The following is a 20,528-nucleotide window of genomic DNA, read 5'->3' on the forward strand; positions in this document are numbered from 1 at the left end:
TTTCACTGTGCTTTGATTATTCGTGTCGTTAGTATTCGTGTAATGATATGTAAATACCAGTTTGTTGTAGTGTGTGGGTTTTAATGGAGTTCTGTGTAAGAGTACTGTAACATCATTTACGAACTGGCGAGATACAAGGTACAGATTAACTATAATCTGTCTAACATAAAGCATTACATGTCATCAGCACTCAATAGATCATTCATCATGTTTACAGTTAGTATGAAGTCGTTTAAGTAAATCAGTTTCGTTAGAAAATGCTAACCAATGTTTAATCTTGATGGTAATCAAGAATGAGAACTTCCGCATTGCAATGTGCAGTCTACAGTGCAGGTATTGGTTTCCTTTAATAGCAGGTAAAGATTCTAAAATGATGACGCTTCCTCTAAATTGAGCATACATCCGTGAATGAATACAGATGAAGTAAGTTTCAAGGTAATGCCTATGTTGAAAATGCATATTCACTGATAAACAATCCGTATGTCCGAATTTTCTTCATGTCCCTATCATACTGAAATTAACACAATGAACCAAGTATAGAATGAAATATTTGATGTTATTAAGTAATATCGCTGCAATCAATTGCCTGCTGTGATTGTTTGTAATGCTGAAGTTAATGCATGCACACAAAATTACACATCTTCTGTAATTGTCACAACAGGATGGTATCCATGAGCCAGTGTTACAAAGAAGCAGTAGCAACTTTAAATGCTCAGTTTCCATTGCATGTTATTTTATGATTGTTCTCACTCTTCATGACCTGCAAAATGTGAATGAGTTTATATCACTGAACACACTTTTCCTCAGCCACTTTGAATTTGTTTCCTGTGTAATCACCAGTTTACTGCACGCAATATATGAGTGAAAATACTGCTTTTGAGCTATACCTCATGGTAAAAACGGAAACTGAGTGGGCCAAAAACTTTTCTTATCTGATTGCTTTTTCTTTTCAGACTGTAGACCTGAAGCGATGGACCAGGAGCCAACTAAGTGGATAAAAAAAGATGAAACTCATGAAGTACAAACTGAGTTACACTTCATAGTAAGTGGCTTACTTGTATTTCTTAACAGGGTTTCATTAATTTCTGTGTGCAGTGTGATGCGTGAATACATACAATTGATGTCATATAGCTGGAAACATGAATAATTCGGTTTACTAAACTGATGAACTTACTGTCTTAAACATGACATTTTGCACAGTGCATTGAAATAAGCCTTGTATTAAACCTCACATAGAATTGGGCAAGAGTTTCAATTTAATGTTTAGTAAACATGGAAAACTTTTTTAATGCACAACCCAATTATACTGATAAACTGGTTGCCATAAAGTGGGTGTATTCTGCTCTGATACACCTCTTTTGAATGACAAAATTTTGAAGTGACATTCGGATGGTCACTGATCTGAGAAGTACATTTTATTTACTTTGAATATGTGAACCCTATGTAAGTAGAACTCTCAGCAGTAAAGTTAAATTTCTGACAAATATCACATGGAAGCATAAATTGTTACACAGCAGAATGAATTTGTATGTTGGCAGCAAAGTTTTGATGAAGCCATGGGGCTACACATCAAATATTGACAGGTTTGTTCATAACCACTTTCTGAATTTGCTGCACATTGTTATGCATATTGTTTGTGAAACTGCCACAATGTTACAGTTACTGATGTAAATAATCTTACATATACATGTCACTTGAAATCTGATGTAGTGCAACCGGTTGTAGGGTATTCACCTATCAGCAGCAAACAAATTCACTTGGTGCCACTAGTATTTTTATCCTGCAAATGAGAATTGAGCACACTGACACAATCACGCAAACTACTTGTGAACTATCTGTGCTGAAAAAATCTGTTTCAACATCCATCTTGAGTGCAACTGCAGAAGTACTGGGATAGCATTAATGCAGCATTTGCATTTGAATATATGTGAGTACTTCATTATAGATTATACAGACTATGTGAACAGCTTGCAATTCATTTGACAAGCATTATCACAACAGTAATCCTAAACAATCACTGTAAGGAAATGATAGGAAAATATATATACTAAATTTTATTAAATACAGTAAAAGAGCGGTTAGACCCGACACAGTTCAGGCTTTGGCTTTGACCCCTGATGTAATGATGGTTTGGCATTCAGGATGATGTGTATGCACAACACACATCATGTAAATGAAAAGCAGTTTGAAGATCCATTGACTTTGGACCTAAACTGGAGAACTATTCAAAGGCTACAAGGTTAAAATGTGGTTCTAGACCCACTCCCCCCCCTTGTAACATTAGTTGTAGTGGCAGTCTGATTCATAGTGCATCTCAAGGCTTAGCCTATGTTCAAAAGTGGCAGTGTGGCTGTGAGCTGACAAAGTCTAGAAATGTGAAAGCCAAGTAAAGGATATGGCAACAAATTGATCAGTAGCACAGCCTAATGTTAACCAAAACATCCAAATGGTGCCCATAACGTAACTTTTTACGTACAAGAAGTCTTCTCATACTCTGTGTGCTGTGTTAGTTGATGAACTGAACTTCCCTATGACCTTAACATTTTATCAGTTGAAAGCCACCTTCTTTGCCAAATTAATTAAATGTTAATTTTTAATTGGTGTATATTTTGGGCATGAGCACATGCTGGAAACTAATGACACAAAATTTCTATTCGGAAATTATTGAAGCATTTTAACTAAAACAAAATTAATATTTAACATATTTATTCTTCGTGTTTGTATATTTATTTCAAACATAGTCACCGTGGCACTGAACACCTTTCTCCCAGTGAGACACCAGGTTGTTGGTGTCGTCACTGTAGAATGCTTGATTTCGTTGGCAGACCCACAGCCTCACCTACGCTCGCACTAATTCATCACTATCAAAGTTGAGTCCCTGAAAGTGTTCTTTAAGTTTTGCAAACAGTTGAAAATTCATTGGCTCAAACCTGGTCAGTATTGAGGCTGATCAATAATAATGAATCAAAGGCGTCAGACTGTTGCCGGTGCAAAAAAAAAGTTGTGTATGGTCTGGCATTGTCATGCTGAAGGAGAGGGTGTTCCACATGTGGATGAACTATTTGAATTGATGCTCTGTTGTCTGACGGTTTTCTCACGTGCTGACACAGTTAAATCTCTCTCTCTCTCTCTCTCTCTCTCTCTCACTCACTCACTCACTCACACACACACACACACACACACACACACACACACACACACACACACACACATCCCCTGCAGTTCAGAACTGTTCATCAGGAGGGTGCTGCATACTGTGTCAGCAAAGTGGTAACATCAACAGTGTCATATGCATGACAACTGATATTAAGAACAGAATCAAAATTTTGGAGGCATTATTTTCTGGCACACTCTTGTAATAAATTGATGCATTTTACAATTGCCTCAAATGTTGCAGAATGGTTCCCTTGCCATTGCCCAGCATCCACTTGGAAGTCATAATACTAAATCCATATACACAGCAGCCAAAGCATTATGATCACTGATCTACTATCAGTATAAACTCATCCAGGCAATAGCATCTCACCTTGTCTTCTCGTCAGACACACACACGTTGCATGGAGTATCAGTGAGCATCTTGTCTTGTTGTAAAATAGGAAATGCGCACAATTTGAGTTTGACCAAGAGCAGATTTTGATGGCCTGAAGGCTTGGTATGAGCGTTTTGGAAGCTGCACAGCTTGCCAGGTGTTGAAGTAGTACTGTGGTAGTTGTCTTCAACACATGGTAAAACAAAGGTGAGACCATGGCCAGACATTATGGGGTTGGGCAAGTACTCCTCATCACAGACGGTAGACATCATAGGCTGGGCAGACTGGCAAAACAAGACAGGCAACAAACTGTGGTGTAACTAACATCAGACATTAATGCTGGGCAGAGTACAGTTGTGTCTGAATGCACAATGCTCCAAACACTCCTAATGATGAGTCTGTGCCGCTGATGACCCACGCCATGACATCGACAACAACTGAAATAGGTATGTAACTATTGGCGCTGGATGTTGGCACAATGGCCGAGCACTGCATGGTCTGATGAATCCTGATACCTTCATCGTGCCTTTGGGAGGGTTCATTTCCGTCACCCACAAGGGGAACAGCCTCTTGACTCCTGTACTGTTGGGGCCTCCATTATACTCTGGGAAACAACCACGTGGGCACCCATGGGTCCAGTGGAGCTCGTGTGAGGCACCGTGTCACAAAAGAAGTATTGTAAACTGGTTGCAAAGCACATCCACTCCTTCTGTTGTTGTTGTGCTCTTCAGTGGGAAGACTGGATTGATGCAGCTCTCCATGCTACTCTATCCTGTGCAAGCTTCTTCATCCCCGAGTAACTACTGCAACCCACATCCTCCTGAATCTGTTTAGTGTATTCATGTCTTGTTCTCCCTCTGATTTTCACCCTCCACCCTTCCCTCCAATACTAAATCGATGATCCCTTGATGGCTCAGAACCTGTCCTACCAACCAGTCCCTTCTTCTATAGGGTGGCACACAAAATGTGCTACCATTTGGTTTTTGAATATAAACTTTATTGTCAATACAATCTGAAAGGAACATACACTATAATGAAGAGCCGTCCATGGAGATTTGTTCTAACTCAGTACATGCTCAATATGCCCATCATTTCGTTCCCTAACTTTCTTCAAAGGAACGCTGAAGTTAGTGAGTACCCTACAGCACATGTCTTCCCTAATTTCACTGAAAGCTTAAAGAGTAAGTCTTCTGAGCTCCATTAAATCACGTGGACATTTCAGCAAATTTTTTTCCTTTAGGTACCTCCAAAGAAAAGAGTCACATGGATTGAGGTCTGGACTATTGGGGGGCCAATTTTGTCCATCATTGAAGCAACCTGGAAACCTGAGTGAAATGATCCGCATGTCGAAATGCTCGTGTAAAAACTCCAACACAGTGTTTGCAGTATGTGGCCTTGCTCCATCTTGCATGAATCACTGTGTGTTGAAGGGCAAGGCAGTAGCAAGAAGCTGTGGAATGAATCTATTGCGAAGCATGCTCAAATAATGTTCGCTGTTCAGTTTCTTCAAAGAAAAAGGGTCCAGTAAGTCCGTGACTGGAAATTGCTGCCCACGCTGTAATCCTCGGAGCATATTGTCGTTCATGAAGCACTTGTGGGTTATCAGTGGCCCAAAAGTGTACATTTTGTTTGTTAACCGCACCATCTAAATGAAAATGTGCCTCATCTGAAAAGCGAACGTTGTTGAGTGATTCTTCTCTATCCTCCACCCACTGAGCAAACAGTAGTCTCTGCTGCTTGTGTTCTTCAGTGAGCTTCTGTGCACAGGTCATCTTGTATGGGTACATGTGGAGGCCACTTTTAAGAATGCATTGAATGGAGCGACTGGATATTCCCAGTTGCACTGCTGCCTTTCTACACAATTTCCCGGGACTTCTCTGTACAGCAACTCGTACTGCTTAAATATTTTCCGGCGAACAAACAGGCTTAGGCCGAGGTCGCTTCGGATCCAATACTGTTCCTTCCTGTACAAATTTATCGTACAACCTGTGAATGGTCTTCTTGCAAGGGACCCATCGTGTGTTAAACTGTTGTCGAAAACACCTCTGAGTCACAACAAGGCTTTTCGTTTCATGAAAAAGTAACACAATTGCCGATCGTCGCTGTGTTGTCAGTCTTCTATTGTCAGCCATTGCTGGATACTAGTCTCCTAGTGACAGTATCGTGAATTACATGTCATTTTGTAACTCATTTGTTTTTCCAAGCTCTGCTGGTACTGCTGTAGAGATCCCACCGGAGTATCTAATGTGTGGTGTAAATTGTAAAAGAAACAATTGGTAACACATTTTGTACGCCACCCTATAGTTAAGTTGTGCCACAAATTCCTCTTCTCCCCAATTGTATTCAGTATCTTCTCATTAGTCACACAATCTACCCATCTAATCTTCAGCATTCTTCTGTAGCACCAAATTTCGAAAGCTTCTGTTCTCTTCTTGTCTAAACTATTTATCGTCCATGTTTCACTTCCATACATGGATACACTCAATGCAAATACTTTCTGAAAAGACTTCCTGACACTTAAATGTATGCTCAATGTGAACAAATTTCTCTTCTTCCGAAATGCTGTCCTTGGCACTGCCAGACTACATTTTATATTCTCTCTACTTCAACCTTCGTCAATTATTTTGCTCCCCAAATAGCAAAACTTATCTATTACCTTAATTGTCTTATTTCATAATGTAATTCTGTCATCATCACCCAATTTAATTCGACTACATTCCATTATCCTCGTTTTGCTTTTGTTGATGTTCGTCTTGTATCCCTCTTTGAATGCGCTGTCCATTCCGTTCAACTGATCTTCCAGGCCCTTTACTGTCTCTGACAGAATTACAATGTCATTGGCTAACCTCAAAGTTTTTATTTCTCCTCCCTGGATTTTAACTCCTACTCAAAATTTTTCATTTGTTCCCTATATTGCTTGCTCAATATGCAGACTGAGCGACACCAGGGATAGGCTAAAACCCTGTCTCACTCCCTTCCCAACCACTGCTTCCCTTTCGCTCCTCCATTTTTATAACTGCCATCTGGTTTCTGTACAAATTGCAAATAGCCTTTCACTCTCTGCATTTGACGACTGCCACCTTCAGAATTGAAAGAGAGTATGCCAGTCAACATTGTCGAAAGCGTCTTTAAGTTTACAAATACTAGAAATGTAGGTTTGCCTTTCCTTCATCAATCATCTAAGATAAATCATAAGGTCGGTATTGCCTCACGTGGTCCAACGTTTCTACGGAATCGAAACTAATCTTCCCTGAGGTCAGCACCTACCAGTTTCTCCATTCGACTGTAAAGAATTCATGTTAGTATTCTACAGCCATGACTTATTAAACTGATAGATCGGTAATTTTCACGCCTGTCAACATTTGCTTTCTTTGGGATTGCAATTATTATATTCTTCTTGAAGTCTGGGGGTATTTTGCCTGTCTCATACATTTTTCTGACCAGATGACAGAGTTTTTTCAAGGCTGGCTGTCCCAAGGCTATCAGTAGTTTTAATGGATGTTGTCTCCTCCCAGGGCCTTGTTTCAACTTATGTCTTTCAGCACTGTCAAATTCTTCACGCAGTATCGTATCTCCCATTTCATCCTCATCTACGTTCTCTTCCATTTTCAAAATATTGCCCGCAAGTGCATTGCTCTTGTATAGACCCTCATAGGTCTCTTCAGTATTCCAGTAGGCAGTGTCTGTCTTACCCCTGGTCATATATGCCTCTACATCCTTAAATTTGCCCTGTTACCATCCCTGCTGAGCCATTTTGCACTTCCTGTCGATCTCATTTTTGAGACGTTTGTATTCCTTTCAGCCTGCTTCATTTACTGCATTTTTATATTTTCACCATTCATCTATTAAATTCAGTATCTCCTCTGTTACCCAAGGATATCTACTAGCCTTGTCTTTTTACCTACTTGATCCTCTGCTACTTTCACTAGTAATCTCTCAAAGCTACCCTTCCTCTTCTGCTGTATCTCTTACCCATGTCCTTCGCAATGGTTCCCTAGTGCTTTCTGAAATACTCTACAATCTCTGACCCTTTCACTTTATCCAGATCCCATCTCTTACAATTCCTACCTTTTTGCAGTTCTTTCAGGTCTGGATAGATATCTGCCTATTACACATTACAACCTTCTCCAAATGTCGGCGGTATCTTTCAGTCAGCAGACAAGATTGGCCTGTATGCTTTTGTGCTGCATATGTCCCTTCATGCTTCCACTTCACTATCTCATCAGAAACAGTGGACGAAGGAATGTTCAGGAGTGTGGAAAGCTCGCATACAGACATGTGACACCAATGAAACCCTCTCACCTGACCACATTCAAAGTCAATGAGCTCCACGGAGCGCCCCATTTTGCTCTCTCATGATGTATAATGACTACTGAGGTCTCTGATATGGAGTAGGTGGCAGCACAATGCACCAAATATGAAAACGTAAGTTTTTGGGGGTGGCCTGATGCTTTTCAGCACATAGTGTATGATGAAGTTGTGCTCTGTGCAAACTTCTACCAGACGGCTTCCTCTTTCAGTCCTTACCCACATTCCATATTCACCTCCTACTTTTCCTTCTCTTCCTTTTCCTACTATTGAATTCCAATCCCCTATGTCTATTAAATTTTCATCTCCCTTCGTTATCTGAATAATTTCTTTTATCTCATCATACATTTCTTTAATCTCTTCATCATCTGGGGACCTAGTTGGCATATGAACTTGTACTACTGTGGTAAGTGTGGGCTTTGTGTCTATCTTGGCTACAATACTGCATTCACTATGCTGTTCATAGTAGCTTACCTGCAATCCTGTTTTTTATTCATTTTTAAACCTACTCCTCCATTACCCCTATATGATTTATAATCCTGTATTCATCTGACCAGAAGTCTTATTCCTCATGCCATCAAACTTAACCAATTCCCACCATATTTATCTTTACCCTATCCGTTTCCCTTTTTAAATTTTCTAACCTGCCTGCCTGATTAAAGGGTCTGACATTCCATGTTCCAATTTGTAGAACATAATTTTTCTGCCTCCTGATAACGATGTCATCCTGGAGATCTGAATGGGGGACTATTTGACTTCCGGAATATTTTAACCAAGAGGACACCATCATCATTTAATGAACAGTAAAGTTGCATCCCCTCGTGAAAAATTACAGCTATAGTTTTTTCTTGCTTTCATTCGTTTACAGTACCGGTACAGGAAGGCTGTTTCGGTTAATGTTACAAGACCAGATCATCATTCATCCTGACTGTCGCCCCTGAAACTACTGAAAAGACTGCTGCCCCTCTTAAGGGACCACATGTTTGTCTGGCCCCATAACAGATACCCCTCAGTTGGGGTTGCACCTACAGAACGACTATCTGTACCGCTGAGGCACGCAAGCCTCGCTACCAGTGCCACGGTCCATGGTTCATGTTAGGTCCACTCCTTCGTGACGATCATGTTTCCCATTGAGTATACATTTAAGTGTCAGGAAGTCTTTTCTGAAAGTATTTGCATTGAGTGTGGCATTTTTCATGAAAACAATGCACCATTTCACAAGGCCATGAGTGTGATAGAGTGGTTTCAGGAACACAGTGGTGAGTTCCAATTGATGTGTTGGCCACCCAACTCACGAGCCCTGAACCTGGTCGAACAGATCTGGGATGTGATTTAACATAACATCAGAGATCATCCCCCCTTCCAGAATTTACGGCAATGAGGTGGCCTGATTGTATAAATATGGTTCCAACTTCCTCCAGTGATCTATGAAGGCCTCATTGCTTCCGTGCCACTATGTCTCCCTACTGTTGTGTGTGCCAGAGGTGTACATACCAGCTTTTAGATGAGTGATGATAATCTTGGGCTGATCAGCCTATGGCAGTTACCATTATTGAAAGAAGATTGTTTTATTGTAATGATTGTGATGGTATAATGATACTGCCACATAAAGTTCGGCTAAACAGTACATGCTGCCCACGAGCCCTGCATGGTTCACCCTCCAGTCCAGCTTCAAGACACCGACTGCCTGTGAGATCCACTGCTGTTCCTCTACACCCATTGTTGCTCCACAATGCCCACTGGTGCCACGAGCTCTGAGCTGTGAGAAGTGACATCTGCCAGGCACATGGGGCTCGAATTCGAAGAGGGAGCCCACCGTGGTTCAGCCTCCTCCACCAAACCAAAATCCCCCTTCCCCACCATTAAGGAGCCCTTTACATATGCCTCTCCTTGATATGAATAATGTGCATGTGTGAGGCTTTACTCATCTATAAATTCAGAACCAGGAGGTTTGCTGAGCTGACCACCCTGACAATCTAACAGGGTCCCAACAACTGAGGAGCTATCTTGCTATCGAACCCTGACCACCCCTTTTCAGCAATATTAGGGTTTCGGACTAACACTGTGTCCCCAGCCTTTCCAATGTTCTTGAAGCAAATCATTGATTGCCTACAGGTTGACAAGAGGAAAATTGACTGGATGTGCTAACATAAGGGATACTGGAGCAGCCTCCAGGGACTTGGGTTGTGCAGTGTTAAAGATAAAATTGAGCCACATTGTCTGAGCCTTGTTGTGAAAGGTAAGCACAGCCTTCAACTTGCAGTTCACCTGGTCAGCAAAGTATGCTGGTAAAAGGATTTGTGGTCACATCTTTAATTCCATTGTCAAAGCAGAACCTCACAAATAGCTGGGAAACAGAAGCTATCAAGCATCCTCGGTGGCCTGGAAACAGAAAAAATTCATAACAAATGCTGGCCAGCTGCCAGGATGGTCATTTCTCTGCTCGGAATGTGTCAAAGAAACGAGAAAAGTCATCCATGATAACTAGTAGGTGCCTAACACACACACACTTGATGAAGTGGACCTATATAATCCATACAAAGTTAATCCATCAGGCATTCCTAACAGGTAGACTCTAAAAGCCACTTGAGGGAATTCAAGTTGGGATCAGCTCCCTTATGGCTCTCACACTCCTCCACCAACCTCTGGACAGCCTTATTCAGGGAGGACCAGGTGACATGTTGAGTGATGTTGACCCCACCAACCTCCAGGCTTGCTTATACAGGGAGTACCAGGTGATGTGTCATCTGATCTTGACAACAGTTTTATAAATGCCTAAGAGGGTAGTATGGAAATAATGAGCCAAAGCCTAACTAAGAGCTTGATTGTCAGTCTCTAAACAAAATTCCTTGTGTTCAAAATAAAATCTGAATTTCTTAAGGGCAAGCAGAACCGCCAAGGCTTCCCATTCATACATAGAATATTTCATCTCCACAGGTGAAAGTTCCCAAGGTGCATTGCTATAGGACATCAACATGCAACGCCTCCCCTGCCATTCTGTTCCTCCAGAAGAATTAGGTGTCCATCTGCAAGAAGAACACGAGCTCAAAATTGGGTATGGCTAATACTAGTGGGTTACTAAGTACCACCCTAATGGCTTCAGAAGATTCTGGATGACTTTCATCCCATATGAAATTTCTTAAATCGTTAAGGCACCCCACTAATTTAATAAAATTCGGCACAGACTTTCGAAAAAAAATTGTCATGCCTATGAACTGTGCCACAGCTTTCTTATTTCTAGGAGCTGGAAATTTTCGCAAATCACTAGTATGCTCCTGGTCAATTTCAATCCAATCAGTGAAACTAAGATGTCCCAAGGATGAAACCTATGTGCCAGTGTCATTTTAGATGGTTTTACAGTAAGTCCCACCTCCCTCTGGTAAACCAGAACTGCCTCAAGATGTTGCAGGTTTTCAGACAGACTAGAACTGTAAACAATCATGCCATCTAGGTAATTAGAGACACACTTGAATGTGAAATCACCAAAAACACAATCTAGAAGGCAAGACATAATGGTAACTCCCGTTGAAAAACCAAAGGACACCCTGTTAAAATTGTGGAGGTTCCAATCTGTACAGCAGGCAGTAATATACTTGGAATCCTCTTTTAACATGATCTGATAATATGCGAGATTGAGATCCAGGACAGCAAAATACTGAGCCTGACTGAACCAAGTAAAAGAAATATGCAGATTGGGAAGTGGCACAGATTCCAAAACTATGTTCTCATTAACTGCACAATTACCCACAACAGGATGAAACACCCCACTGCTGCCCATAGATACTGAGAATATGGTAGAAGCATAGGCTGAAGTTGAGGGCCTGATGACGGCATTGAACAACACATTATTAATCAAAGTACATATACATATCATCCTTGATGGAGAAAACCTCTCTGGAATGTCATTTGTAAGGCAAATCTTGTACTGGATTTTATCGGTGATGTCCAATCTGTTAGTTAAGATCTGTGGTAACCGATCAAAAACTTCCAGTACCAGCATCACCTCTACTGGATGAAGGTGACTGAGCTGAAATGGCAAACATTGCGGTAACACACTATGAATTCCTGTGGCAACCTGACAGGAGCACAATGTGAATGTTTCAGCTGGGTTAAATTTAAAATAAACAACCCTGCATTGACAAACTAGCACAAACCCACTACCACTTACAAAAACACACTGCAAAATTAAGTTCACTGAAAGATTTTTAGTTACTATCCACTTCACAGACCAAGAAAATTTTCCAATACTCAGTCTTGCCAACCAGAGGCAACATGTGCCCAGTGAGAGCTCAACATTGGAAGGACGGATGCAAACAAGGCAGTTCACAGGTATGGTGGAACTTCAAATGCCACAGATAATCTAAATGAGAAACTTAACTACCAGAGTTGAGGAGGGCACACATTCGTTCCTGGTTAAGTTGTACCCAAAGACAAGGCAGGGGTTTCCGTACCTCGGACTTGGCACAGATCCAGCCCTTAGGCAGTAGAACACTACCGTGCCTCTTCCATTCTGTGTGATGTCGGCTGTTTGATTCTCCTTCCATGTCACCAGACATCGCCATACAAAATGCCACTCTTTGTTACACTGGAAACACATCCTACACTTTTTCCTTATGGGTGGTCCCCTTTTAAATTGCTTGGAATCTCAATCCCCATCCTGATAATGACACTTAAACCCCCATCACTGCTGGTCTGTGAAACTCGGACTTCAATAGCGGACACCAAAGCCTCTAATTCAGTAAAAGATGTGCATTTATTAGTGAAGGTAATCCAAGAACAGTCCTGTGGCTGCATTTTCTGTAATATATTATTGAGTATTTGTATCTCTGTGACATGCAATTCCAGGGATGGAATGGTCATATGCATTCATCTATGAACCTAGGAAAAAGTTCATGAGGAAACTGCAATAGCCAAAAATGTTTATGCCTGAGTAGCCTCTTAATACGAGGTGACAATTTCAGGCCAATAATTAATAACTCCCTTGATGTTGCACTTTCATGTAAAATTTGATTGAAAACATGGCTTAACACAGGGGGTACAGCGTCTGAATGACAACATTGTCAGTGATGGCCAAAGTGTCAGCATGAAACATAAATTTGACCATGATCCATATGATGGATTTTACCTGTCTTTAAATTCTACATTGAAAGTTCCATTATAGCTTGCAGCAGTAACATTATTTGGTATGGTAATTTCCCAAATGAATTCTCCTGAGGTCCTTAAAGGTGTACGTAGCATTCCTACTACTTCCAGCAGTTATATGTCAGTGGGAGAATCTTGTTCACCACCTATTGCTCCTAATTTGTCTAAATAAAGGCAGCTGTCCCTGTAACTGCAGAACTAATGTACTCTGCTCAGAATAGAGATTACATTGTGCAATACCCCACAAGTGATTATCCCAATGGATCAATTGTGCCTGAATTATATGTATTTGCTTATGATGGGGCTGACTACTTTCTAAACACACTACATTCTGACACAAGATTGTCATGGCCAGAGCTCAGGCAGCTAGTGCAACATATACCTCCACGGTGCAGTTGGTACTAATCACCAAGGGGTCGTCCACAAGTTGGGCACACCGCCCTTACATGGAAGCTGACAAACTTTTAATTCATAGATAAACTGTTGATTTTTCAATGAGGACAAACTGGGACAGTTGTGAGACCCCATGTTCCACAGTGGATACCTGCAAACACACACCTCGTGGTGAGTGACAGTATGACACCTTTCCCCGTTACTTCCAGAAAAATAACCATACTCTGTTACCAACCAAACGTCCAGCAGGAAAAGGGGAAATTAAGTGGAAGGACTGGATGGATTGGGGCTCACATGGGTCTCCATTGTTTATTAAAATGTTTTTATTTAAGAAAAATAACTAAAGTCAGATACATTAGCAGGATTACAAACACCACTCTGAACTTTCAAATTTAAGACATTACACACCTTAGTTTAGTGACAATTTAAATAAGGCAATAGTTAATGACTAAAGCTGTGTCTGACACCAGTTCTTAGATTTTAGATTCAAAATTTCCATCTTCACAAACCGCAAATGAGAAAATGCTTCAACAAATGAACAAATAATTATCTGGAAACAGATGGCACTTTAAGACAACACAGAAGCATAACTCATCTCACAGGTTAAAACTGAATAGCTATACTGGAAGACAGAGCAATTTATAGCTGCCTCGGGACCCCTAGAAAAAGGAAATTCTTAAAATGCACCTCCAAGTGCATCTAGATAATTTAATAAAGTAAACAGGTGCACTGATTTCTAGAGCTACCTTCAGGCAGGCAGACAGAGCAAGTCTCTTGAAATCTTGCACCAGTGAGCAGTTAAGTAATTAACAAGAGAATGAGTGTGCACAGATCGATATAACTGGCTTCAGACACAGTGAAAATACTATTAAGGCATACTGAAGAAAATCCGTAAGTGATTCAGTATGTGAATGTGCATGCATAGCAGCTCAAGAACACCCTTTAAAAAGGAAAACGAGTAATTAGTAGTCAGAACCTACTTGTAGCAGTAAATAAATAACAGGTGAGAAAAGCTCACTTCGTGACAACTTTAAAATAACAAACACTTGAAGAATTAAATCTGGTAAGCAGTAACTCGCCCTGAGACGGAATAAATTTCTTTCACTCTCCACCTCACAAATGGCCAGTGAACGAACACGAAAAACATTCAGAGCTCAGTAACAGGCTATGTTTTCACAAGTCTGGATGACATCTGAATGTGACGTGTGATTCACATAGAGATGATCAGCATGTGACCATTCTAACAGTGCTTGACAGTATGTACAGCAAAGGCACTCGACCCAACAAACCCCCAAAAATCAAAATGTACAAAATTTTAGTACAATTTTCGAATAGTGATTTACATAACTTGAGTGAAGGCAGCCTATCGGTAGCTGGCAGTGGTGAATTCCCTGAGGCTGATATACAGAGGCAATGTTAACAGCCACAGCATGATAAGCATGCCCTGAGTCCAAGTCCAAAACAATCAAAGTGTGCCACAACAGTAGAAAACTGGAGCAGACTAAGGAGCATCTAAATTCCACTGTCATTCTCACTTAATACAATTGCACGGCCACGATAGTTGGATAGATCAATGGACTCGTCAGATGATTCTCATCAAAAACTCGGTCTAAGGCTAAACATGGTCACACTTAAAACAGTATTCAGGATTACCAAATCATCGAATACACTGCTGAACATGGGGAATTGAATAACAATAACAAGCTTGTCTAGTTGCTAGACACTACCCTAACCCCTTCCAAGGCAATGCCACAAGGTATTAAGTCATGCAACACAACTGAAATCGGGCAGTTTTTGAGATGAGAAAGCTTGTTGCATAATGTGACTTCCACAGAGAAGATCAAATAGCAAATACAGATAGCCAGGACCACACCAATGTACTGTCTTTCATTAACACCTGTACCTGCAATTATTAACCTGACAGAATTTTTGAAGGGCTATTAGTCACTCCATCCTGTCAATTGTGGCTGAATGGCAAATACTGTCGATGTACCCTGCATGGTTCTTATCGTGCCCCATGGCACCCCGAGCTCCAAGCCAAAGAAGTGACATCACCAGGTGCAGGATGGGAATTCAAAGAGGTAGCCCATCATGCCTCAGATAGTAATAATAATAAAATCATAATGATCATTATTTGTACTAGTATATTAGTATTATTGTAGGCAGTTAATTAATGCAAAGATCAATTAATAAGATGTTGCTGTATTCTTTCTATCTTTTGCCCAGCATCTCTCTTCAAGGCATCTTCTTTGCGTACACCATTTTGCTTCATTATTTTGTCGATATACTCTTTCTGAAAGTTAAGTGGTCTACTTTGTTTCTATCTGTACGATGATTTCCAATAAAAAATTATTTTTTGGCTGCTAATTATCCAATATCCTCAACAGATCCCAATATCAGTTTAATGATTTTCTTCCTATGCTATCACTGTTTCATTTGTTCTCATTCCAGCACTTCCTTTGACATTATGGGTTTTTCAGTCTTGATATGCTGGTGCTGTTCCATAAATAATCTTTCCAGAACTTTGTCTTCTTTTGAGATCAGCAAGTAAAACCCATAGTTCAGATCCACAGAATAGGACTGGTGTAGCCTTTAGCCTGCTCTCTCTTTTTGTTCTGTTGGAAACGTGCTTGTCCCACCAAAAGGAATTCATGAAGTTAGAATAGTATTAAGTAGTGTGCCAACGTAGGGTGTGTGTGCGTTTAATAATTTTATCATAAATAAGCATTCAGTGCAACAAGGTTTTGATGTAACTGTTCTAGACATTTTATTATTCTGATAATAAAAGTAGTATGAGTGATGTGGCACTTGACAGTCCAGTTTCTGCTCCCCCACACAGTTGGTGTAAACTGTATTGTAATTTGATATGAACAATATTGATTTTATGAACAACATTGAAGTCATTGTTTCAGGTAGTAACTGTGTTATATTACTTCATTACACTACCATTATATGCATATGTAGATAATGAAGCTAGAAAATATGATTGAAAACAATAGCATAGGGAGAAGGCTGAAATGAAAGATCATAATGAATTTTCAAAGGCGTTGTCATTAATCAGTCTTACAATTTTTTGCTGCCTCCCATTGAAGTATACCATAGTGAAATCTTCACTCAGAATTTTGAACTCAAAAGAGAACACTTAACAGTAACTACTATTTAGTTATAAAGTAGTGTGATGGTTGAGGTTTATTTGTGTGATACATTTTATATAATATGGGAGGACTGTGACTGCTTAAAAGTACTTATTACAGTTTGTTATTTTTGCCACAGGCCCAAGATTATGCATGCAGCATGAATGTAAAAGAAGAGTTGGAGGAGGGTGTGAATAAAGAGGTAATTTTAGAATTTATATGACTACATGGAAGTAATCTTGTTGAGCTGTGGTGAAAATAGTGAGATGGTAATCAATTGTGTGTGTATTCACTTTAGCAGTCCTGTTTTTACTTTTGGGTAAAGATAACAAGGGTTACAGTATTACAGTATGCTCCAGGTTGGAAATGAGGAAACCGGTAAAATAGAATATTTTGTTACACTTTACCCATATGGATTTAAACATTATCTTTGAGCAGGTGAAGTAGTTTAGCTTGTGAGTTTGTAGAATTGCTTCTTTACATTATAAGTACAAATAAAAATTAAATGAGATAGCATTGATGGAGTTATATGAAAATTGGTACCAAGTCCCAAGACTCAAGCTATGATTTCCTGTTTTAATGAGTAGTTCCCTTAATGGTTCCATGTATGTGAACTCCAGCATAGGATGTTTTTATTCGCCATGTGATACTGCTGTGACAGTTACAGAATCATTCAAGAAAAATCTACACTAAGTAGTGCAGAAAAAGTAGGTGATCCTAACCTACTGAGTAGAGACTAAGATGTCTGTGCATACATTGCAAGTGGTATGGACAGGCAGTCTTGTGAAGTACTTTAGAACAGTTTTCTGAAAGCTGTCGTAAGCTGCTAGTTTAACAGCCCGCACAAAATTGAAATAGTTGAAATACTGCAACTATAAACAGGCTTGTCCTTACAGATGGTATTAGTACAGAGAGGGGCTAGTGATCATGATGCCAGCACAGCAACAGTGGTAAATGAAACTTCCTGGCAGATTAAAACTGGGTGCCGGACTGAGACTTGAACTCGGGACCTTTGCCTTTCACGGGAAAGTACTCTACCATCTGAGCTACCCAAGCACGACTCATGCCCCATCCTCGCAGCTTTACTTCTGCAAGGTTCGCAGGAGAGCTTCTGTAAAGCTTGGAAGGTAGGAGATGAAGTACTGGCAGAAGTAAAGCTGTGAGGACAGGGCGTGAGTGGTGCTTGGGTAGTTCAGATAGTAGAGCACTTGCCCGCAAAAGGCAAAGGTCCTGAGTTCGAGTCTCGGTCCGGCACACAGTTTTAATTTGCCAGGAAGTTTTATATCAGTGCACACTCCGCTGCAGAGTGAAAATCTCTTTCTGGATGGTAAATGAAGTTAACGAATCCTTTAAGAGGGCTAGGTGAATAGATTTGCTAGAAAGAGCGGGTAAGTAGTTGTTAACATCTAATTTAAACAATGAGAATGTCATTTACTTCCAATATGGTATACATAGAGGAAGATGGACAAACACTAAATGGACTGTAAATCACGTGCTGAATAAGTATGTGGTGAGTAACTGGGTTACAGACAGGAAAGACCCACTGTGGTTTAATGTCAGAATTTGGTAAACACTGAGGAAGCAGACTGTTGTACACTCAGTTCAAAAAAGTATGCACACTGGTGACAGCCAAGTGCTAATGGAAATTCTTCTGTCTGTAAAAAGATCTATGCGTGAAGCATACAACTACCACCATCATACATGAGCAACAGATTTTACAGAGAACGTGAGACATTTCTGGTCAAAGACTTCTATCCAGGCAGTCATTGACCAGTCTGGTGTGACTTTGGAGGAAAGCAGAAGGTGGTCACTAACCCCTCTCTGTATTTAGTTATCAAGTTCGTGCAGGAGGATCATACCAGCATATTGTTGTTTCACTGTCACATAGGCTCCTGTATTAGGAACATGGTAATAGGATCCCTGGAATAGAGAAGCAACTGGAAGAGTTGAAAACATAATAGTTGCCATGTCCAAACAGAAACACAAATCATTTGTCCAGAGAGTACTCTACAGCATTTTCCTCATACTTAGCTTGCATTTATTGCAAATCTCTCACCTAGTGCAAAGACTCAGGCAGCTGGGAAAAAGTTCAGGTGGCTTCTGTATATAAGAGTGGTAAAAGAATGTACCTGCAAAATTACAGAACAATATCATAATGATAATTTGCTCCAGAGTTCCTGAACATATCCTCAGTTCAAATATAATTAATTTCTTTAAGACAGAAAAGTTTTTATCCACAAATCAGCATTGATTTTGTGCAATACTCATCTTGGTCTTCTATCAAATTATGTACTGTGAACCATGGATGATGGGCAACAGGCTAGATTCCACATTCCTATATTTCCAGAAAGCATTTGAACAGTGCACCACTACATACTGTAAATAGAGGTATGAGCATGTGGAATAGGTTCCCTGATATATGAATGGTGCAAAGACCTCTCAAGTAACAGAGGCCAGTACTTTGATCTCAACAGCAACTGTTTTTTCAGAGACAAGAGTATCATCAATAGTGCCACAGAGAATGGTGCCATATTTATATATGAAATGATCTGATGAGCAGCATTCTGTGCCTGTTTGCTAATGGCATTGTGTGTGCGGAAGGATCATCACTAAGTGACTACGAGGATACAAAATGACTTGGACAAACTTTTTATGTGGTGTGATGAATGGCAGATGCAGAAATATTCAAGTAACTGCAGATCAGTAGGAAAAACAATCCCATAATGTTGTATACAACATCAGTACTCTACAGATTGACAGTCTGGTCAATTAAATGTTTAGGTATAACATTGCAGGGGCCGGCCGGAATGGCTGAGCGGTTCTAGGCGCTACAGTCTGGAACCGTGCGACCACTACAGTTGCAGGTTCGAATCCTGCCTTGGGCATGGATGTGTGTGATGTCCTTGGGTTAGTTAGGTTTAAGTAGTTCTAAGTTCTAGGGGACTGATGACCTCAGAAGTTAAGTCCCATAGTGCTCAGAGCCATTTGAACCATAACATTGCAAAGTGATATGAAGTGGAACAAGCACATAAGGATGGTAGTAGGATGGGGAATGATCAACTTTTTTTGTATTTGGAAAACTGTGGTTCATTTGTAAGGGACACTACATATAGAACACCATAGAAGTGCCTAGTAGTAGTAATTGTTGTTGCTGTGGTAATAGATGCCATTCACGATGCACCGTTTGGTGGCTTGCACAGTTTTAATGCAAATGTACATGCACAGCAGCCAGAAAGAAGATAATCAAGCTGCAGATTCCATGTGAAATGCATTCTCAAGCTTTATAAGTTTGGAAAGCCCGTTTGTAAGGCTAATAAGTTGTTAACTGGCGTATGTGACAGAGCCAAGGATCAGTCATTTGCTTGTGTCATGAAGAGAATACATGACAGAAAGGTAAACATAAATATAAACTAGAGTTAAAGTTGTCATCAGCCTGGAGGTTTTAAACACCAGAGTTCTCTACTACACACAGTCCTACTGACTACCATGTGCTGTTACCCGCTTTCCACATCTGAACTGATTTACCCAGCTAGTTACAAAGTTTTGTGGCGGTGTTCGTAGCGACAAACAATTCGCTGTAGAAACGGCTTACGAAGTCACTGCCACACTTTTAATAGCGGGCCGACCGGTCCGCTGGAACAGTGAACAGAAAGATGAAAACCCAAACACTCTGATTAAATAAAAGTCGGTACTTATCTTTATTGATGAAGATATAGAAACACAATAGTGAACTCCGTGTCTACAGAGATCTGTCTAGTTCGAGTCGGAGCGGCTAGGTCAGCGTCGGCTGACGACAAACAACAACTCTGCTGCGATGAACACACAACTGACTAGCAAGTACACAATTCGGTGGCGAGTATACAACTGAGTGGCGAATACAGAACTCCTAGCGCTCGCGACTCCAGCGCTTAAGAAGCCAGAAGCCAGAGGTGGCGCGCGCAGACTAGCGGCGATTTCCTGTCTCGCTGGCGCTGCTTATGCGGACGGCGTCCGGACTTTGATGCTGCCAACCTTTTGGCAGT

At 40.6% G+C, this 20,528-nt stretch overlaps 1 protein-coding gene across 1 annotated transcript in view; it reads left to right on the forward strand.

Annotated features, from left to right (window-relative positions):
* The first annotated feature begins 989 nt into the window (after positions 1 to 989).
* LOC124719836 (zinc finger protein 493-like) overlaps positions 990 to 20,528 on the forward strand; it is a 92,563-nt gene continuing 73,024 nt past the window's right edge. Inside the window, exons 1-2 of the mRNA XM_047245023.1 lie at positions 990 to 1,042; positions 16,646 to 16,708. Coding sequence (XP_047100979.1) covers positions 16,667 to 16,708 — 42 coding nt within the window. The 5' untranslated portion in view covers positions 990 to 1,042; positions 16,646 to 16,666. The remainder of the gene's footprint in view (positions 1,043 to 16,645; positions 16,709 to 20,528) is intronic.

The sequence above is a fragment of the Schistocerca piceifrons genome, chromosome 11 (assembly GCF_021461385.2).
Source record: "Schistocerca piceifrons isolate TAMUIC-IGC-003096 chromosome 11, iqSchPice1.1, whole genome shotgun sequence".
NCBI classification, from domain to species: Eukaryota; Metazoa; Arthropoda; class Insecta; order Orthoptera; family Acrididae; genus Schistocerca; species Schistocerca piceifrons.